Genomic DNA, 23,066 nt, shown 5'->3' on the forward strand with positions numbered 1-23,066 from the left:
GGTACTTTTCATAATAATGGCAGTTCATTATTAACACTTCCAGCTCACCGTGTGTTAAGGATACCAGGTCCCCATTCTTCACTCTGCTGTATTGTTTGAGCCATGAAATCACCAGCAATACTCCCTTATGCCTGCATCCCTGGACAGATGCTGCATTGCTTGAGGAGGGGTGAGGCATGGCTGATTAATCTGTGCTCAGAGAGGCTGACTGTTGGGATTAGTGCTTCAGATGCTCTTAACATCTGCAGCTCTGGACAGCCCCAAATTCATCAGCACTGGAAGCCGGAGGGTAGCAGCAAGGCTGGTAAGAGCTCTTATGGGGGGGGGTGTTGCCTATTGAATTGCCGCTGCCAGATAGCAAGACAAGAGGGAGATTTTATGGGAAAAGTTACAGCCATGCCATTATCTTAGCACTTCCAAACCTGCCATACAGTTTTTTGGATTTGTCTGTGATTTCCAGGACTAAGGAGGGTGTTGGCTGTGTAGAGGGAGCAAGGCTGAGAAGCCAGGCAGAGGGCTGGAAAGACCCTGCAGAGCAGGCACAATGGAAAAGTGTCAGCCCTGAAAGTCTCGAAGCTCCAGTTCCACATGTTTGGGAGGTGGGGTGAGGATGGCTTTGGGCCCTGGCAAGTTTCAGAGCTTGGGACCAGCCCTTGCAGTAAACACAAAGTGCTGCCAAGCCAGATGTAGAGAGAGCAAAGCTGTTACTGAGGACTTACCTCATGTGGTTACATCTCCCTATCCAAAACCAGTCCCTCCCTGCCAGTCGCTTATCTGACCTGGGCTTTTTTACTCTGGGCTTCCCTCCTTGCTCTGACTACATTTTTCTCCTTCATTAACTTTTTTTTCTCTTCATCACAGGGTTTTATGAGCCTTTTGTTTGTGGAGACAGGCAGCACAGGGGGCGAGAAGAAACTTCTGAGCAGCCATGGATGGGTTACAGCTGCAGGTAAGGCTCACCTCATGCAAATCACAACCTTCCACGATCCTTCAGAGTCCCCAGCAGCTAAGGGGAAAGAAAATACCAGCTCTATTTATGTCTAGTGAGCCTATTAGCTGGGAATGACTCCCTTGTCTATGGCTGGGGGGGAACTCCAGGAGGCTGTTCAGGATTAAGCCCGGAGAGTGCCTGAGCTCCTGGCTTAAGCTGCCCCACCTCCCCGTCCCGCAAACAGCCCAGCCTGCCCCCTCCCAAGCCCACCCAGGGATGGCCGGCTGGAGGCACACAGGGGCTGTCCATCTCATGAGTTAATCGCCTCCTGTTCAGATGTCAGGAGGAGATGAAGCTGCTATAAATAGATTGTGAAGCCCTCATGGTTTCAGCTGTGATTCACACACATGGCAGAGAAGCATTAGGAAGAATTAACATTCAATCTCTCAGGCACTTTCCTGATCACAAATGCTGTTCTGTCCCTGTGGCTTAATCTCCTTGCTCAGGGGATGTCAGCAGCACTTTCTGGGGTGTCTGAATGGGTCAAATGGACAGGGAAATCCTGGACTAAAAACGGGAGATAAAACGGCCACTTCAGCCGGAGCAACTGAGCAGAGCTGCCCATGATACGCAACTGCATTTAGGAGCATGGCAATGTGCTCTGCTCCCCCCCTGACTGGAGCTGAGATCAGACGGTGTGGTTTGTTACGGTATGCACACACTGGGATGCCTGACAACAGCCTCTGGGACTGAGACGTCTTCTGGTGATGGTACGTGCAGGGGACTGGGGCACTTTCTGGCTCTCCCTAACCAGTGCTGCGGTGTGCCTCTCTGAGTGGCTCACAGTGTCTGTGATAGTCTGCCTAGATAAGCATGGCAGGGCAGGACAGCGTACCTGGGTGGTCTATGTGAAATCCCCATCTCTTTGCCCCCCCAGCCTAATTTTTTCGAAGCTCAGGTGTAAAAACATAGCATACAGCTAACCTAGCCATGAAAAGCTGTGTGCACTTGTTCCTGTATGTGTTTGCATTCATTTGCGTGTGTCTAAGTTCTTGGTAGCCTTCCTCCCCCTGCCTTGCTGTGTTTATGCTGTTAGCAGTGATGGTCACTAAGTAATGTATGTGAGATGGAGAAACCAGTGGAAGGGGAGTGTCGTGGTTTCAGCCCAGCCGGTAACAAAGGACCACGCAGCTGCTCGCTCACTCCTCCGCCCCCCTCCGGTGGGATGGGGAGGAGACGGAGGAGAGAAAAGAAAAAGAAACTGGAACCTCGAGGGTTGAGATAAAGGCAGTTTACTGGGACAAACACAAAGAGATTACAACAACAACAACGGCACTAATGAAAAAAAAGTATACAAAAAGAGTGATGCACAGTGCAACTGCTCACCACCCGGGACCCGACGCTCCGCCACTTCCTCCACCGAAAACAGAGACCACCCCCCGGCCCGCTCCCCATTTATATACTGGGCAGGATATCACATGGTATGGAATAGCAACTTGGCTAGTTCAGGTCAGCTGCCCCGGCTATGCCCCCACCTCCCAGGTTCCTGTAAAAATTAACTCTATCCCAGCTGAACCCAGGACATTATCCACCCCTTATTCTATACCATCTACATCATGCCCAGATCTTACATTTTTTTTTCCCAATCAACCACTACAACTTTCCTTGTCTTATATATAAGTATATGGACTCCACCCCCTGACCTCGCACACACACACACACGGTGTTCCTTTAGCCTATGGGCTATCCCTCTAATGTGTCCATCGATTTTGGGGCTCTATCTGTTGTAACAGTTCTTCAGGATAAGAGAGAGATGGTGTGAGATGTTGGGTTGTTGTACGCTGCCTCTGGAACTTGTGGCTAGTACATTTGGTATAACTCATGCCCTTGGTCTGCAGGTCGAAGATGTTGATCTTGAGGAAATTGGTGGGTGCCAGTTCAAGTTCTATCGCTGTTGTACTTGGCTCAGTTTCAAAAGTCCATCCTGTAGTCATTTGGATAATTCTCACAATAATACCCTTGTTATGGCATATAGACACTATAGATACAATGACATGCATTGGCAGGTTATTTAGCAGTTAAATATCATACAGCCCAATTCACTGGCTATTCTCTCCCAAAATCAAATCTCCCTGAGGTACACATCGAACCTCCCCATCCTTCTGCATCACCCACCAGGTGTACCCAGGTCCTTGAGCAAAAACAACCCCTTGAATGGGTTTGCCTCTGCTTGAGGGAGGACTAACCCAGACTGTCTTTCCTAACATACTCCTCATGCGCACTACAGGGACTTTATCCCCTTCTACAGTATGTGGAACTCTTGGTTGGGCGGGGCCAGCCCGATTGGCGGATCCTCTAGTATTAACTAACCAGGTGGCTTTTGTTAAATGTGTATCCCAATGCTTGAAAGTTCCACCCCCCATCGCTCTCAATGTAGTTTTCAGCAGTCCATTGTACCGTTCAATTTTTCCGGAGGCTGGTGCGTGATAAGGGATGTGATACACCCACTCAATGCCATGTTCTTTGGCCCAGGTGTCTACAAGGTTGTTTCGGAAGTGAGTCCCGTTGTCCGACTCGATTCTTTCTGGGGTGCCATGTTGCCATAAAATTTTCTCTTCAAGGCCCAGGATAGTGTTCTGGGCAGTGGCATGGGACACAGGGTATGTTTCCAGCCACCCAGTGGTTGCTTCCACCATTGTAAGCACATGGCACTTGCCTTGGCGTGTTCGTGGGAGTGTGATATAGTCAATCTGCCAGGCCTCCCACTGTTTATATTTCAGCCATCGCCCTCCATGTGACAGGGGTTTTTGCCGCTTGGCTTGCTTAATTGCAGCACATGTTTCACATTCATGGATGACCTGTGCGATAGTGTCCATGGTCAAGTCCACCCCTCGATCTCGAGCCCATCTATATGTTGCATCTCTTCCCTGATGGCCTGAGGTATCGTGGGCCCACTGAGCCATAAATAGCTCACCCCTATGTTGCCAGTCCAGGTCCACCTGAGACACTTCAATCTTGGCGGCCTGATCTGCCTGGTGGTTGTTTTGATGTTCTTCAGTGGCTCGACTCTTGGGTACATGAGCATCTACGTGACGTACTTTTACCACTAGCTTCTCTATCCGAACAGCGATATATTGCCACAGTGCGGCAGCCCAGATGGGTTTACCTCTGCGCTGCCAATTGCCCTTCTTCCATTGCTGTAGCCACCCCCATAGGGCATTTGCCACCATCCATGAGTCAGTATAGAGATAGAGCACTGGCCACTTTTCTCTTTCAGCAATGTCTAACGCTAGCTGATGGCTTTCACCTCTGCAAACTGACTCGATTCACCTTCTCCTTCAGCAGTTTCTGCGACTAGTCGTGTAGGACTCCATACAGCAGCCTTCCCCCTTCAATGCTTTCCCACAATGCGACAGGACCCATCAGTGAACAGGGCATATTGCCTCTCATTTTCTAGCAGTTTATTATACAGCGGGGCTTCTTCGGCCCGTGTCACCTCTTTCTCTGGCGACATTCCAAAATCTTTGCCTTCTGGCCAGTCCGTGATCACTTCTAACATTCCTGGGTGACTGGGGTTTCCTATGCGAGCTCGCTGTGTGATCAGTGCGATCCACTTACTCCATGTGGCGTCAGTCGTGTGATGCGTAGAGGAAACTTTCCCTTTGAACATCCAGCCCAGCACTGGCAGTCGAGGTGCTAAGAAGAGCTGTGTTTCAGTACCAACCACTTCTGAGGCGGCTCGAACTCCTTCATATGCTGCCAAGATCTCTTTTTCAGTTGGAGTATAGCGAGCCTCGGATCCTCGATATCCCCGACTCCAAAATCCCAGAGGTCGGCCACGGGTCTCCCCAGGTGTTTTCTGCCAAAGGCTCCAGGTAGGGCCATTCTCCCCAGCTGCAGTGTAGAGCATATTTTTAATATCTTGTCCTGTCCGGACTGGCCCAAGAGCTACTGCGTGAACAATCTCCTGCTTAATCTGTTCAAAGGCTTGTCGTTGCTCAGGCCCCCATTTAAAATCGTTCTTCTTCCGAGTAACTTGGTAGAGAGGGCTTACAATTTGACTGTAATTTGGAATATGCATTCTCCAAAAACCCACAACACCTAAGAAAGCCTGTGTTTAGTAGATACTGGCCAGGGCCCAGCACAGTGAGGTGAGTTGTATGTCTTTGGAATAGCCACAGCATTTTTCTTTCAAATATTCTGTCACTTCATGAGTGTTCTGTAGTTGTTCGGGAGTGAACTTCCAAGTCACTGGTGGTGAGAAGTTCTCTAGATACTTGCCCATATGCTCCCACATGCCGTGCCACCCGTGAGTATCCAGCTTTGGGGGAGATCTCTGAGTGGTACTCTTAAAGAGCCTTTTTGTAGCCCTAAAGAAGACCTGAAACATATTCAGGAGGCATAGCACTAACAGCACACTGGCTTGCGCATCCCAAGGATATTCAAAATTCTCAAAAGCTGTTGTAATTAGTCGGAAGGAGAAAAGGGAGGTGAACGGACGGGGGGAGGTATCCCCCCCTAATTTCCCCATGGATTGGGTGTAATTACCAATAAAATCCGACGGAAGGTGCCCAAAGTATGGAAATGTTATCACTGCCTCATACAGATACCAGCTTAACCTCATGACCAGTGATGTAATCATTTCATAAGTCGACATTGCCCAGTGCAGCAAAATGATAATCCCAATCACTCTCCCAGAGATGAGATACGCAACTACAGGCAATACATAGAGCATATAAGAGCTTACAAAACGCCATCATGTAAACAAATGAAACAACATTGTGACTAACATCTATATATCTAAGAAATGCGTTTGGCAAATTTGTTTCAACACGCTCTGGCCAGATCTGTCGTTATCTCAACCCTTCTGCCCCACGTTGGGCGCCAAAAAGGACTGTCGTGGTTTCAGCCCAGCCGGTAACAAAGGACCACGCAGCCGCTCGCTCACTCCTCCGCCCCCCTCTGGTGGGATGGGGAGGAGACGGAGGAGAGAAAAGAAAAAGAAACTGGAACCTCGAGGGTTGAGATAAAGGCAGTTTACTGGGACAAACACAAAGAGATTACAACAACAACAACGGCACTAATGAAAAAAAAAAGTATACAAAAAGAGTGATGAACAGTGCAACTGCTCACCACCCGGGACCCGACGCTCCGCCACTTCCTCCACCGAAAACAGAGACCACCCCCCGGCCCGCTCCCCATTTATATACTGGGCAGGATATCACATGGTATGGAATAGCAACTTGGCTAGTTCAGGTCAGCTGCCCCGGCTATGCCCCCACCTCCCAGGTTCCTGTAAAAATTAACTCTATCCCAGCTGAACCCAGGACAGGGAGGTAAGACCAGACAGGTCCTGGAGTGGGAAGTGTGAGGAGTCTGTTTGTATGTATCTATCTATCTGTTTGTCTGACAGTCTCCTAGGTACAGTGAAAGAGTGGTATTTTTCCTGAAAGGTAGCTTAGAGGGTAGAGCATCTCCTCGAGGTGATGAATATTCCTTACACTTTTGCATATTCGGTGCCCCATCAATAAAGAAGAGATCCATGCCTCTAGTTTCATAGCATTGCCACTAATGAAAGAGACATTCAGGGCACTCATCATCCACAAGAGGTAAAGGGCAGTTTGGACTAAAGGTTGGGAGTTCAGTGTTGGTATCTTTGAGTCCTTGGTTAGTGATCTAGGGAGCCTGGAGTTCAACAGATGAGGCATATACCAGAAAATCTTTTCTTTCACCCTGCTTTTAGGGACCCAGGAATCAGGGTTTCTCAGGGAAGCAAGGAAAGAGGCAGAAAAACGGTCAGGTTGGTGGGGAAGTCATCTTATTATGATGGGACTAAATCCAAGAAAGTCACCCTTTGAGTACTCCAGGGCAAAGAGGGCCTTATCCCACTCCTTGCTGCAGGAAAACAGCATCTCATTGCAGCTCTAGGCAACATCCTTCTACATAAACTGAAGCCTGCCAGTATGGGGGTGATTAAAGAGATCTCGGTACACAGGCTTCTCCTTGTATAGATATGATCTCCAGCCTACTAAGGCACTGTATGTGGTTGGTGTATCTAAACCAACCTGGGTTTTGTGTCAAAATGGCTTTCCCCTATTTAGGAACACATGTCACTTAGGCTGGAGTATGGACTGCATGTGTGCTCTGGCAGGCTTAGGTCTGAGTGGGTCTCCAGGCACCTGTGTGGTCTTAAGCCATTCTTGAATTTTAAATCATGTTATGGAATAACCTGAAGTGAGCTGCCTTCAGAAATTTATGTGGGGATGCCTGAATAGGCTAAAGGGCCTCAGAAATAATTGTGACGTATTTCTGTTACTGTACAGAAAGTAGAATTTCAACCAAGAGTTTCAGCAGGGGCTAGATTCCCCACTTGGATCCTTACAGAGCCACAGAACCATGTGCGAATCTGGAAGTGGCTCTACAGGTTCCCTAGGTGTGAGTGACAAGGCTCAGCTGACTTGCAGAAGCTTTTGCATGACCTTTCCTGTATCTCAAAAAAGAAAAAAGGGGCTATGTGGAAATCTAAAAGGAGTATTTTAGTCTGTCTATTCTACATGTGAGTCCAGACAATCTGAAACAGCTTTGGAATGTGGACCATATTGGATGCAAATGGTAGGCCATATGTTTTATAACATTAATTGCCAAACTTTCGAAAGCACCCTATTGACCTCCTATAGTCAGTGAAAGAGCACAGCTCATGCTTAGGCACCTAATCATTTATCATCCATTCCTTGTTTTTCTTCAACATTTATATGGTAGTATCACCAACCTGGATGGTCTCCAGTGTTGTGAGAGCTGCACAAACCCAAAATATTAGCCAGTTTTCCAAAACATGGCATCTGTAAATGCCAGGCTTACAGATGGTACACAATATAATGGGAATTACATGCACAAAATGGAAGGGTAAAAAAAATTCCATCATTCATCTATAAAAGCTGGATCTGCTCAGATGATCTGACTGGTGGCTGCCATGAACAGATGCTGGACTCTGGAAAAAAAGAGGTTGGAAAGATATCCAGGAATAAGTCATGATGGTTGAGAAGGGAGGAAATGAGAGCTGTAACAGAGAATCCTGCTAGCCTGGGCTGATGAGGTTCACCTGCAGACAGGGGAAAAGGCAAAAAGAGTAGATGGTGTTCTTCCACAAGAACCAACAAGGCCAACAAGGTAAGGAGAGTAACGTCTTACAAACCTCATTGGAAGACAAGAAGTCGTCTCTGGTTCCAGTTATTTCAATGTGGGCTGGTATGCCCAGCTCTGGTGCCACAATAGTATTGGAATTAGTCCATGTCCCTGCAGTAGCTTTATTCTCTGGTGTAGTGTACCTTTTTTGCCTAGCTGATATGCATGAAAGGCAGTTTCTCTCTCTCTGAGATCAGATCTTTTCTGTTTACAGCAGGCATCCAGCAGCCGAAGCCTCCTCAAGCTCATTGTTATGGAGGTGAAGTGGATTCATGTGTTGGCCATCTTCTTCTTCCTGTTGTCTGTTGCAATGACAGGATGCTTTCTGTGGCAGTACAGCCTCCCCAAGGTGGAGCCCAGTGAGTAGTTACCTTTAAGTTTGGTCATAGGTTGGCACAGAAATTTGTGAGACCAATAAACACCTCTCTGCCTGTGTGGACATTTTTCCCCAAAGAGCATTTCCCCAAACAGCACACAAATTTGCCTCCTCCTAGCTGGTGCAAGGACACAGAGGAGATGAACATTAGGTTGATGGAGTACCATGTAACACTGCTGGTGTCCAGAGAAGATCCATTACTTCTGGCACTAACCTGTGGTAATTGATATACCAAGGAGGTATTTTATTTTACATTTTCTACCTTTTTCTTTAGCATCCTGTCATAAAAGTCACTGCAGTTTAGAATGGGTTTTGGTTTACACCTTACTATGTGCTTTAGCTTATGGGCTTTCTTCCATTCCCCTAATCCTAGATCTTTGAACTGGCTCAAGCCCCCAGTTAACACTAGAATTCCTTTATGTTAATTATAGAAAACTTAACACATAGACTGAAGGCACTGTCTGTGCAGAGATGCAGTGTAACTGGATCAGAGCCCAAAGGTGACATAAAATCCACAGCGAAGGTGCCAGAGGTACTTCATAGACCAATGTCTGAAAAGATTTCAGACCCTACATTTTTACCACAGAGTATCAGAGGCTGCCTGTAGGCTCTTGTGTATCCATCACCATTCATCTCAAAGTTTTCATAGTGCCATTCCTATTCTCATCTTTATTTCTAATGTCTTATGCTCAGTTGGTAAGCAAAAAGATAATTAAGTATTGTGTTTACAGCTTACAGAGCAGAAGAGCTGTGTTTATGAACACCTTGGGATCAACTGGGAAAATAGTGCCTCCAAGTAAGAGAGTTCCTATCTCTTACTGAGTTTAAAGATCTTTGCCTGCCACAAAAATTTAAGATATGTCTCTGGCATATGCAGGATACTGCTAATTCAGAAGACAGCTAATATACTAGGTATGCAGCCTATCAACTGTTGTTACAGTGTTAAGATTTCAGGTGGCACTCACGAATCACTTCTACATCCATTTTCTGAGGTTACAATATGCATGGGACAACTCTGTGCTCCTGAATCCAAACTCAGACTTTCTCCGAGACATGGGCAGGGCACTTTCACGGAGTATAAACCCACTGTCAGGTACCCTACAGAGTCTTCTGTACTCCCAGTTCCTTACTCTTCCAGGTTGCAGTCAGTTGAAGCCTATTGCAGGTCCTGCCCATCCTGTGTCCATCCCATGTTAGAATAAGCAATAACAGAGCACAGTGCCCTCTTCAAGTCCTGTTTATGTGAGTTAGAAACAATTCAAGATTGTCTCTTTCCTATCCAGAAGTTTCCTTCAGCTTTGGAAAACACAAGCAAGAAAGCTAGTGCTGACTTCTGGATGAGGTTAAAGCTTGTTAGTGTGTCTATTGAAGTCAAATATGCTATCACTGAAATGTTTTCCAGGTCCATCTGTGAGGGAAGTGAGATCAGAAGCTGTGCAGATGTGCCCCCGCTATCCTGAACCAGTACAGCTGGACCACCCAATCCCCATTCTGAAGGACGCGTTGGAGAAGGTCTGTGAGGAGAGAGGAACAGAGGGAGACAGCGGTCATGACTACTTTTCTGAAAGTGTAGAGGGGAGAATATGTATTTTGCCCCTGAGCATCTCTGGGGAAGGAGGTGGGGAATCAAGGAGGTGGAGAACATGTGAATCTAGAAACGGGTATATAAAACTCTCACTGTACATACAGCAGAACAGGTCAATAGGCAGTTATCTTATCCAAAGGGTAAGCCATGATGAAGAAACATTATTACTTGTCCATCAGTAGGTCTGGTGAGCATACATCAGCACAAAATGATGGCTTTTGGCATCTTGTTTGCTCTTAGGCAGCCCTCATGTCCTGGAAAGTAGGTGACTCATGTAACTAGTTCCTATTCATCAGTAACTGTCAATTCCTTATTTTATTGATCTGCTGGCTTTCCCCCTGCTGGCTTTCCCCATGCCACCATTTAAAAATTAAAAAGTTACTTGTAGGTAACTTCAAGGAAAGGAATGGAGGGGAAGGGGAAAAGGAAGAGGGGACCTGCATCTCAATGAAAGAGAGACATGCTTTTCCTCAGTATGATATACTCTCTCTGAAATTTTAGCACTGTCTGAAATTCTGGTAGGCTCTATTTGCAATGAGAAAATACTGCAGTGTTGCCTTGACTGTAGGGACCATAAGGACAGCCATGCTCTGACAGGACACTCCTGATTTTGTAGACCCTTATCATATAATATACTGTCTCATTTGTATCTTTCTCATGAATAGCTTAGTTAGTCATAACAGAAGGTGTCCCACAGCTCTGAGCATTCTTTTTAACCTTCTTTGACTCTTTTCCAGCTCTAGCATGCTCTTGTGTAGATGTGGGAAATCAGTACTGTATACAGTATTCAAGGTGCAAGTGGATCAGGGATGTATACAGTGATAAAATGGTGTTTTCTGGTATTTTTTATGTTATTTCTCTAATAATCCCTCATATTTGATTTAACTTTTTTTCTGCCATGAGGCACTGAGAAAATGTTTACATAGGAGCATCCATCATAGCCCCAAGATCTTGTTTCAGAGTGTTAATGACCAGCTCACTGCCCATCTGTGAGTATGTTTTGTGAAGTTAGGGTTGTTTTCCAGCATGCACATCACTTTACCTAGGCAGAATTTCAATTGCTATCACTTGACATTCACATTTATGAAGTCTCTGCCACTGTCTCTAGGGTTACTATAGAGAAGCATTTTATTATTCAATTAGGATTAGTCAGAGAGGTGGGGGAATGTGCAGAACATTGGGTGTCCAGCTGTCATCTAACCTCTCCTCTTTATGCTCCTCAGAAATTAAGTATCCAAGCACTTCTTCAAAGTAGGCTAGTGAAACTATTCTTACTTTGCACATGGAATAAGGCACAGAGAACCTGAACACTAGATGCATAGGAAGACATAGGTATTTGAAGGGGGCTTAGGCACTAGCACCTCAAAAGTGTATCTTCAGATGCCCTCAGGTTCTGCCTAAGTCTGTGGACACTCAAACCCACACTAAAGATCCTGCATTACCTGAGACAAACTACCATCCTGTGCCAGGCCAGGGACCAGATGCATACAGGGGAAGACTTTTTCCTAGCCCATGGCAGCTTGAAACAGGAGAGTGATAATCAGTCATGCATGAGGCTTAAAGAAACGTTTCTCTTCTAAGGGTAAATACTTTTGCTTATCAGAAAGGCCTACATTTTCCTCAGAATAGTCTTGCTAGTGGCCAAATCCAAACACTAAGTATTGGATTCAATGACACTCAAGTCTAGAAAAGCATCACGTATTTTTGTCAACTTTTTGCAGGTCCAGGCAGGTCTACATGCCAGACTGAGAAAAGTCTAAGGAGGACCATGCTTGCTGACATAAGACCAAGTCTGTTTTCTGGAGGTGCTGATGTACCTAACCGTACTTGATGGGCCACAGGCACATGGGGAGGGGAGGGCAAAGAACCTTTACAGAAGGATTTGGCACAAGTTGGGTGTTTGGATGTTTCCACTGCTGGCTGTCAGTGCACATCACCAGTCCATCCAGTGAAGAGGTCCTGAGGACATGACTCATGTTGGCCTTTCTTGTCTCAGATGCTGGTCTTGGAAAGCCATTTCTTATGTCATAAACTTCCTGTGCAAAGGATAACTTATGCATGATGATGACATAGCTTTGAAAAAATCATAAAAGAGCAAGACCAATGCATTCTGCTTGCAAGAGGTGGGTGGCGCACAGCTGGCTGATAGGTGTCGTCGTTTAACCCCAGCCAGCAACTAAGCACCATGCAGCCTCTCACTCACTCCGCCCCCACCCAGTGGGAAGGGGGAGAGAATCAGAAAAAAAAAAAGTAAAACTTGTGGGTTGAGATAAGAACAGTTTAATAGAACAGAAAATAAGAAACTAATAGTGATAATGATAACAATAATAAAATGACAATAGTAGTAATAAAAGGATTAGAATATACAAGTGATGCACAATGCAATTGCTCACCACCCGCCAACTGACGCCCAGTTAATCCCCGAGTGGTGAGCCCCCCGCCCCCACCCCCCCAGTTTATATACTAGATGTGACATCACATGGTATGGAATACCCCGTTGGCCGCTTTGGGTCAGCTGTCCTGTCTGTGTCCCCTCCCAACCTCCTGTGTCTCTCCAGCCTTCCTGCTGGCTGGGCATGAGAAGCTCAAAAATCCTTGACTTTAGACTAACCATTACTTAGCAACAACTGAAAACATCAGTGTGTTATCAACATTCTTCTCATATCGAACTCAAAAACATAGCACTATACTAGCAACTAGGAAGACAATTAACTCTATCCCAGCTGAAACCAGGACATTAGGTCTACACAATCCTAGCACAAGAGGGAGCAAAGAGCAATCACAGCCCTCTAGTTGCACAGTGCAGTTTCTCAGATTGCTGTTTAAACAGGAGTCATAACTCTAGCATGTTTCATGGCATGAAAAGTGTCATGGGATATTTGAAAAGTCTGGATCTTTTTCTCATACATCTTTGAACCTAAAATAATAGTGCAAATAACAGATGTGCACAGTACAATTTAAAAAGGAAGAAATTACAATTCTTGGGTTTTAGCATTTGTTTTTAATCATATAAGCATCATAGGTATTAGAAAGATAAGCACCACATTCTTCTACATGGTGGATATATAGACTGAAAGATAGATACTGGATAATTCAGCGTAAGCAATTCAAAGGAACAGGTTAAAATATTTTCCTTTGCCAAAACACATTTGAAAAAATCACTCTCGAGTGCATGGAAGTAAGGAGGGCTGATGGTCTGCATCTTCTACCACCTGTTACAGACTAGATGCATTACAAAACTCTTCATTTGGAAATTCATAATTTCCCATCATTCTCCAGGTAGATATGATGCTGCGTCAAAAGATTCATAGCTCTGGTCTCCCTGCCATGTCTGCCATTGTCATCTACAACGACACTGTGCTCTGGACAGGCAACTTCGGAAAGAAGAATGGTTCGGACCCTTCCTCAGTGGTGCCCAATGAGTACACTATTTACAGGTAAGACAGATGACACATCTTCTACTGGCTTGGGTCTACTGCAGAAACCACTTCTGGGTTACACTGAAACTTTGTGAGACAATGCTTCAGCTAGTCTGTAAATTTTCATATGCTTGTGGGTTATTGAGTTGTTTACTTTGGATTTATTTATTTTTTTATTTCATCTGACAATCTTTTAAATTGGAATAGCAGTGACCATCCTGAAGAACCTGAAAACATACTACTCCTTACATAGGAATGTCTCCTAAAAAACCAAAAACAAATAAAAAGGAAGTGTTCACTTCCTTTAAAGTTCTGTTCTCAGTGATTTATAGCTGTACTATATATAAAACATCTGGGCTATCAAATGTTGTCCTCAGCATAAACAATTTTGGAAAGTTTCAGCAGCTGTGACTACCATTTCCCCCCCCCCCCCCTGTGTATCATGGTAAAATCCCTGCACAGATGACCTCATTTCTTCCAGAATCATAGAATGGTTTGGGCTGGAAGGGACCTTAAAGGTCATCTAGTTCCAACCCCCCCCGCCATTGGCAAGGAAAGGGGAATGCGTCCGTGGTTGGGCTTGAACCACCAACCTTTCAGTTAACAGCCAAACTCACTAACCAATTGCACCACAGAGACTCCCCTGAAAAAGATTTCTTACCAGTTGATATTGTTTATGGTTGGAACTACGACAATATCTGATCATCTTTGAACCTCTGACTTTCATTTCTGATTAATGAAAACATTCTTGGCAAATGCTTTCACTCTAGGCCACCTTGCACCAGTCCAAGAATTTTACCTCGAGCAGCACAATACAGATGACCCCAGCCATCCCTCTTAATCATGGCCCTGTTGCCAAAAACCAACAAAATATAACCGGAGTCCTATTCCAGGAGACCTTTTGTAAATTTGACTCTGTTCTGAAGCCACCCAAGTATCAACACTGAATATGAAATGTAAAATTTTATGGCATTTTAACTGTAAAATTCCAATAAACTACTTGCAACTTAAGGTACTTACTAAGCAACAATTTACAAAATATGTCATCTTATGAATATTAAGTGAACAGAAAAAGTTCTGTAGCCCACTGCACTATTGGGGAGATACTACTGAATGTTATGTTGCAGTCCATAAAGACCAGAGTTAAAGATATTCAAGCTTCTTACCTGCATTTTAGCCATTCTGTTCTGAATTAGCAAAGGTGTTGCATGTAAAGCTACAGGCAGTGGGTCAGTTGGGGAATCTCATGTACTGACCATCAATCCTCTTGATTCGTGGTTTTCTTAATGCTTAATTTCTATAAATGTTTGTTCCTTGACAGAATTGCCAGTGTCTCCAAGATCTTTCCCACCATTATGCTGTACAAGATGTGGGAGGAAGGAAAAGTCACGTCTCTTGATGACCCATTGGAACGTTATGCCCAGAACTTTGTTATTAAGAATCCTCTGGGAAGGCTCAAGGAATCAGAACAGAGATACACAGCAGATGGGCTGATTTTTTTGGAAAAAGGCTCAATGCCACTTAAGCCATCACCTGTTACCTTGCGCAGAATGGCCAGCCAGCTCTCAGGTGAGACAACACTGCTACCTGCTTGCCCTCTGCCCACCATTATGCCACTTGAAAGAGACCACAGAGAGAACAGACCATACGCCAGGGATAGAAAAGGTTGCTGTTGAGGCCATTTCCCAGTATGGACCCTGCACCCTTGCACTTCCCAGAGGTCAGGCAGGACCCTTGGCGGCAAGCCGTCAGCAGCTTCATGAAGCGCTAAGAGGAAACTCTTGTCCAGGCCACCTGCTAGGAAGGGGCCCAAGCTGCACTGTGGGGTGGGGAATTGTTTTTTCCTGTGCAAGGTGAATATATATTTCTTTTAACACAGTAGCATGACCTGAAATCAGGATCCAATTGATAACAGGTTTTTGTACTTCAGCCAAGAGTGCTCTCATTTTTCTGAGATGCAGAGTTGAGGGTCAAAGTGGCACCAAACCTCTTTGCTTTGAACAGATAGACCTTGAGCACTTAGCTAAATTTAGCTGTCAGTGTGGCTCCTGATCTGGGATTCCTGAGCTATTAATAGCTTTGTACTTGCTGTCAGAAGACTATTAATCTACTGTTACCTTCATAATTGGGAAACTCTTACATTAAGGTAGAAGGAGCTCACAGGACTCAGGAGAGCTTTAACCTTTCTCAGAAATAAAGATGCTAATACTTGACTCAGAGATTCCAGATTTAATGGCCAAAGAGACTGTACTGATACCTCATGTAGCATTTTGATTAAACTCTATAGCACCTGCATTATTCCAGGTTGGAGTAAATGCCCTAAAATTAGGACCTAAGATCAAAATAGCTTATAGGCAAATTGCAGTACCTCAGGACAGGGTACAGCATCATCTGAAGCAAGCCAATATCAAGAAAAATGATCCCCCAAAAGGAATGATGTAACTGAAATCTAGAAACAACCAACCAACCCAAAGTGGCCAGTGGCAGCAGGAGTCAGAAAGAAAGATGTGTGCACAATGCTGCACAGCCCCTCTCCCTGCAGACAAGGTCTTGCTCTACCCAGCCTGATGATGTCCTCATGGACATCAACTCTGCCTGTTCCCCTCTGACCCTCAGGAGCACCTGAAGCTGGTGTTGCTGCTCCTTGCAGGAGCAGTCTGTGCTGGAGCTACATCTCCCAGTCCTGCTGCAGTTTCCTGTCACCTAGTGAGGTGTGAGGTATGCCCTAGAATTACTTGGAGGAAGCATATGTCAAAAATGTACCTGGTCATAGCATTGCTTGTAATGTGCAGCCATTCCATTGCTTCCATCACTGTACTGGATTTGTGCTCCTTCTTAGCTTCTTTTACATTCCTATGTCTTTTTTTTTTTTTTTTTTTAAGAATGTGGCCCAAATTTCCCAGACCACACCAGCAGGGCACACCAACCAGCTTGGACCCTGACAATTTAGTAGAAGGAAAAGCACAGTTTCAAAATCGCAACTGAAAATCAAATGAATGTTGAGGTCACATGTTACGTTTCCTGTCTGTCAAAAACCAAAAAGGAATAGGTTATGCATCAAGATCAAAGACAACTGCATGACATATTGTAAAGTGGTTTTCATCTAAATTCTTCCAGTGGAAACTGATCTATAATATATCCTCATTATCTGGACTTTTCTATATTGCACACTACAAAAGTAACTCCAAAGATTTTTCTCCTCAGCACTTGATGAGTACATTGCTAGAGGGAAGCTCCAGCTTGTTAACACTATGATTTTCAAATATCTATGAATGACAGTATGAGATGCTATTGTAAATTATTAACAGCATGCTTGTCACATCAATTAGCAGCGCATGAGGAATAAATCAATGACTGTGGATTTTCTGTTATGTTCACATATTGTCTGGTTTATCATTTCTAATGAACCTCAAGAGAGACATTGCACTGTTGTCATCGCACTGGTTGAACTCTCCGAGTGATGCAACGTTTTCTTCGCTGCCATTGTGGCAAGTAGGAAATGAAGGACCCCATTGTGTACTTGAAGGTGCTCAGTGCATCTCTTATCTGGTCATTCAGCTGCACAAATAACCACGGACCAGAAGCAGAAAAAGTGTTCTCGTTCCAGTTCAAATCCCAAGGTCAAGTCAATTGAGAAAAGCTGGTGGTGCTGCTACAAAAGAATAGGGCCTCATTCAGCTCTGCCATGATTAAACACATGCTCACTGAGTAGACTATTGCAAGTCATTTTTCTGTCATGTACCCTTCCCGATTTCCTCCCAACCTCTAAATCAAAGTCAGCTGTAAACTGCAATGCAGATTTCATTCCAGAGGTAATCCAAGTTCTGGACTTGGTGAGCTGTAGATCCTATGCAAAGGAGTTGTGGCATTTTAAAAAGTCCTGGCCAAAAGTTTTTAGGGAATCCATGTTCACTGTTGTGAAATTAAAAGTGAAAAGAACTTCATTTCTCCTACATTCAGAAACCCTGAATAAATGTTACTAAAGCTGAAAAAAATAAAAGCTAAAAATACTTTAGGCCAAGCCTGGAATGGTTCAGAAAGTTGAAGCCCTCTGTAGCAAGTTGTAAAGAACAAAAATATGTTTAAAGGGGCTGCTACACACCTTTGTAGTCAAGGGAATAAAGTCACATGGAAATACGGACAGGGATTTCCTCAACACCCAATATGCCCTTCTCTTCCAAAATACACTTGGGGATACAGGGTATTTTTAATCATTCATCAAAGCATTTTTACTGAAATGTAGAAACCCAGAGTTGGTGCTGGGGTAGGAGTTCCGTTACCCAGATTCAATTGTCCATGACTTGAATACTGTGTCCTGCAGTCCCGCACGAACAGGTCCTTGCAGCACATTTGCTATATGTATAAAGCACATGTGTGCATCCTTGTTTCCATCTTGCCATTGAATCTTGCCTTTTGCTCACTCTTTACCAGACTCAAAGTTTCCTGGACCATGATTTGTCTCAAACTGTTAACTTCTTTTCTTCATGGTACAGGTCTGCCCAGGAGGCTGCGATCTACCAGCCTGCTGTGGAAGGGCAATACACAAGATGCTCTAGCTCTCCTGAAAGATGATGTCTTGGTTGCTGATCCTGGAACCAGGTCACATATATTCACTTACGAGCTTTTGGTCTGGGTTTGTGTTCTCCACTGATAATAACCCCACCTTGCAGTCTCTATGGCCAATGGATAAAAGGCAGCCATTCCTAAAGGGAGCTTCAGCCATCAGCCCAAATACCTGTCTTAGGCTGGAAAGAGTGTCTGTTGGAGGTGCCAGGGGCTTTTTTAATGTGTATAGTGTCTAAGTGAGAACCCTAGATAAGGCAAATTAAACTGCTATAGTTAGGTCCAATGAGCCTTAAATTGTGAAAGATGCAGATTTTCAAAAGTGGAAAGGCATGTTAATTTAAATGGTTTAAACCATCATGGATTTCACTTAAAATCATGCTATGTCTGTAGATATTTGCATGTTTCTACATTTTCTGTAAGTTCTATTAATGTTTGTTACAATTTATGTAGCCTGTTAAAAGTCTGTTACCTGAGTTGCAAACACTCAGAAATATGAACAAGGTCCAACAGACAGCAGGTGAGCGAAAGGATTCAGACCAACAGGGAAAAACTTTCTAAATCTGCAAAATTTTTAGGGAAAAAAATTACATTCTGAAATAATTTGCCTAGCGTTGCTGCGGATTCACCATGACTTGAAGTCTGCAAGCTTAGAGAATTCAATGGCTCGATCATGGCAACCTTGTATTGGTTCTGTCCCATGTCATATAGGTTGTTACAATAGATGTTCCATAAAGGATTTTAAGACCTTAATACCATCATCTTCTTTGGTATTCATATTATGCTTACAATTAAGATACATAAGGACATCCACTCATAGTCTGTCAACCCCTTATTACTTGACATGTTGATAGTTTTAACTCTGTCTCCCTGTTCCCAGATACACTTCACAGCAAACAGATCCTTCTTCCTAAAATAAATTCCCTTTCATTGATATAGAAATTTTAACATATTTTTCTGGGTATGTTGAAATTCAGCTCCATTTCAGATATAAAATTTTAAATCCAGAATGTATGCATTCTTGGGGTTGAAATGTATATACTCATCATGCTTTTATTCAGCTCGATGAGCTGGAAGTTCTTGAAGTGGTACCAAATTTATGATCTAAATAGGCCTCAGTGAGGTGTGTGGCTTCATACAAGTAAAAAAGAAAAAACAAGGAATGTTGAAGACATCATGAATTTTGAACGTGTTTGAAAAAAATTACCCATTCATGTCTTCATGTCATTAAACTTCATTCAAGTCTAAAGACTTAAATCACTTTATGGATATTAAAGACTGAAGCACTCAGTTGTCTTTAATGACTCCACATTGCTGGATGCTGCTTTGTAGATTTTTAAGTGCTTTTACCATCTTAAGGTAGCTTAGGTGCTTAAGTGATTATACCATGTTAAATCTCCAAAGAGGCTTACCTGGAATTTTGAGACCTTTAAGGTAAGCACCTGTAACTCGCAATTCTGCTCTTAAAAAGAATCCATATATTCTTTGGTGAACAATTATAAACAGTAAATCAGGATATGCAAATATATAGGTTTTTGCATAAAGGTGAGGGTTTTTTCATTTTCCATGTCCAGCTCTCTTTTGGTACATAGTGGTTAAATAGCTCTGCTGATGCTCCAGTAAGAAATTTCTCTTTCTTGACATAACAACACATCAAGGCAACAACATTAAGTTTTTCTCTGTCCCTCCTTCACCCTCCTTTCCTTTAGCATGTCATCTGATAAAATGAGAATTTTCCCCAGAGAAGAAAGACCTAGCAACTGTTTTGGCGTAGTCATACCCACATTCCATCACTGAGGTAAGGCTGATCCAGATATATTGCTCTTCCTTTTCAGATGCCACTACAGTAATTTGGCTTTCTCACTGATGGCACACGTGCTAGCTGACCATGCAGCTGAGGGGCAATACCAGCGCTGGATCTCAGAGAACATCCTGGACCGCTTGGGCATGGAGGACACTGGCTTTGACATCACGCCACCGATCCGCTCCCAGATGGCTGTGGGTTTCTACGGCAGCCGGCAGCCGGCCCCTCTCTATGACCTTGGCTGGTACAGGCCTTCTGGCCAGATGTACTCCACAGCTGCCGACCTTGCTAAGCTGGCAATGGTCTTCTTAGGCACCTACCACCGTCGTCTCCTAGAGCCTGACACAGTGAAGACAATGCTGACCCCTCTGTTTAAGTGCTCTACTGAATACTTTGCTAACAAGACTGGCACACCCTGGGAGATTAATGAGCAATTGGGATATGATGTCATTAGGAAGGATGGAGACCTCGACGGTTATTCAGCTACCTTCTCTCTTATCCCCAAGCTCCGCCTGAGCTTCATTGTGCTGATGGCAGGGCCCAGGCCACAGGGTGGAGATATTGTGACTCAGATATATGAGTATCTTATTCCTGCCATGGAGACTGCATTCACAGAGGCACAGAAAAGCTTGATTCCTCCTCCAAGTCCAGGCCCTTATGTTGGCTACTATACCTATTCCAATCTGACTTTCTATGAGATCAAAGTTGGACCTCGTGGGGTGCTGGTCATGCAGCAATTTGGGCCTCATGTAGAAGAGCTGATTCCTGAAAAGTACCGGACAATCAAACTCCACCACCTGGAAGATCGTGTTTTCCAAGTTGTTTTTGACAAGGAGTTCCCATGTGTTCTGCACCTGGGTTCTGCCTCCATCTCACTGGAGACCCAAAATGGGCAGCTCTTTAACTTTTATCCATTTGATCGCAATGGTTTGTCTCCTGGCTTTGATGCACCAGGGCTGAACACATACAATGTGGTGCGTGTACTTCGTAAACCTATATTCTATAGCTAAATGTCCCCTCTACTTTGCTGACCACTTCTGGGACATGGATCCAAATCAGTGTCTTACCAGACTCTCCTGTCTGCATGGCTTTATGAATGCCATTTAAAAGGGAAAGATGGTGGCAAATGACTCTTTTGCCCAACAAATATGTCACATCCCACTTCTAAAATTACTTCAGTGGCTTGCGATCCCTGACAGTGCACAACAGGCCAGCTAGCAACTGGGAATTCTTGCAGAAAAAAGGGGTGAGAATGTGCTGGTTGGATGGTGTTTGGAGGCCATAAAAAATAGCTGAGCACTTAAGTCTCCACTTACATTCTCTATTTAATGACCACTGTGGTGATTGACTGGTATCATCAAAGGGCTGAGAATTTCTTGTGTCTCTCAAAAAATATCTCTTCTTCAGTCCAGGGGTTTTTCCAGGGCTCTTCAGAAGCTTATCTGCCATGAACAAGATTCCTCACCTCTGTTTGCCAAAAGTGCTAGAAAATGGCACCAGCCTGATACCAGGCCCTGCTTGTGATACCTGGGAAGTGAGGGTTCATTTCTTTCCTGGGTCACAACAAGGAAATTGTGGAAACAGCAGACAGCAATGTGGTTGTGTCTTGGCCCCATGGATTTCTGCAAAAGAAGTGGTCACACAAAGGATATTGTAGCACTTAAGTACAGAAGCTGAAGCTTACTCCTGTGAGAAGGGCCATATGGACATATGCTGGTATATTCCAGCTGGACTCAGGTCTGTGACTATCTCAGTATATAGGCAAGTGTGTGAGTGTGGCATTTAAGTACACGAATGCATGGGAATCTTTACGTGTGTTTTGGGCAGAGTGTCTGTATGGGTACATACCCATTGTGTTTATGCAAGTGTGAGGGAGGATGTGCATTAAGTCCATTAGCCTGGGGAGCACTACCTTTAGGACAGATGCACCTGCAAGCAATCTGCAAAGCCACAGGTGCATTTTCTTCTCCCTTCTTGTGCCCACTCAGTGCAGGACAGATGACATGTCATTAATGGCCAAAACCATGTCACTGTGACGGGAACAGTATCAGGCATGAGTGCAAGACAGGGCAAGTACCACTGACTGAGGAGTCTTGGCTCCTGCAATGCCCCTTCAGGTTTAGGAGAGTATTGTGATTGCAGCCCTAACTGGAGCCTGAAATAAAAGCAAGCAGAGGGTCAGGGCAAGATAACTCTTACCTTAAAATGAATAGCCTAGCTGCAGAATATGGCAATGGCTGTACAGCACGGAAATCCTGAAGGAAGTGCAAAAGGGTAGCCATACTAGCACAATCAAAGACCCTTCAAAGTGCATGTTGTCCCATACCATAACTAACATGAGGTTGGATCCTCTTGCAGAGTCACCTCCTTCTGCTGCTTGTCCACAGAGAGTCTTGAAAGTGGACATGTCTCAGAGAGGATGAGAAAATAAATGTCCCTGCCTCCCTTCTCTCTTGTCTCTCACTGTTTTCACTCTGTGTGCAGTTCTTCAGTTCTGAGTAGAGAGACCATCACTGAAGGCCTAGAAATCTATGATTTGCAAACTCAGTTCCCTGCCTTTTTTCAGACAATTTCAGTTCCCTGATAAACATATGAAATAAAGTAAACCTTGCCTTACAGACAGTCGTGGTTGCTGCTGCTGTACTGATTTCCTCTGGACTTTGTAGGTGATTACATTTCCTACCTTGTACAACCTCATATGTTCAAGTATTTAATCGGGGCTATAGCAACAGCAATAAACACTAAGCAAATTCTTGCTGCTGTCATGTGTGATCATGCCCAAAGATATGTGTGCAGGCAGATAGTTGCACTATGGTTGGTTTCCTGTAGATGTGCCTACGCTCTGTCATGGCATGCCTGACACAACAGTGCTTTCTGGGCTTTGAGCTCACAAGATGTAATGTCTGATTGCAAGATATTTGAGCAGTTTTGCAAGATATTTGAGCAGTTTAACCCTGGTCTTTTTGAGTGAGGGCTAAGTGCCAGTTTGGGGCAGTTCTTTTTGCTTTGGAACAAAAGAAGTGATTATTTTACCCATCAGCTACCTTTAAAAGCTTCCAAGAAAAGTTGGGATTTATACCCCATGTCACTCACTGGTCAGGATGAAACACCACACTGGACTGTCTCCATCTGTCTGATGGAGAGATTAAGATGTTTTGTTTTCCATCAGTGATGCAGACACTAACAAGTCTTTCCTTTTCTAGTGA

General features: G+C 44.4%; 1 protein-coding gene across 5 annotated transcripts; it reads left to right on the forward strand.

Moving 5' to 3' along the window:
- Positions 1–200: 200 nt before the first annotated feature.
- On the forward strand, positions 201–22,783 carry LOC126040919 (putative beta-lactamase-like 1). Of its 5 annotated transcripts, none has more exons than XM_049805993.1 (8): positions 201–304; positions 862–949; positions 8,328–8,472; positions 9,892–10,001; positions 13,354–13,511; positions 14,815–15,062; positions 17,987–18,092; positions 19,892–22,783. In XM_049805993.1, exons 2-8 carry the CDS (start codon positions 929–931, stop codon positions 20,868–20,870), a joined length of 1,767 nt encoding a protein of 588 aa, XP_049661950.1. In that variant the 5' UTR covers positions 201–304; positions 862–928; the 3' UTR covers positions 20,871–22,783. The 5 variants fall into 5 exon arrangements, with proteins under 5 accessions (XP_049661950.1, XP_049661959.1, XP_049661967.1 ...); XM_049806002.1 differs by having other exon boundaries at positions 8,331–8,472; XM_049806010.1 differs by lacking the exons at positions 201–304; positions 862–949 and adding an exon at positions 1,524–1,701.
- The last annotated feature ends 283 nt before the right edge of the window (positions 22,784–23,066 follow it).

The sequence above is a fragment of the Accipiter gentilis genome, chromosome 1 (assembly GCF_929443795.1).
Source record: "Accipiter gentilis chromosome 1, bAccGen1.1, whole genome shotgun sequence".
NCBI classification, from domain to species: Eukaryota; Metazoa; Chordata; class Aves; order Accipitriformes; family Accipitridae; genus Astur; species Astur gentilis.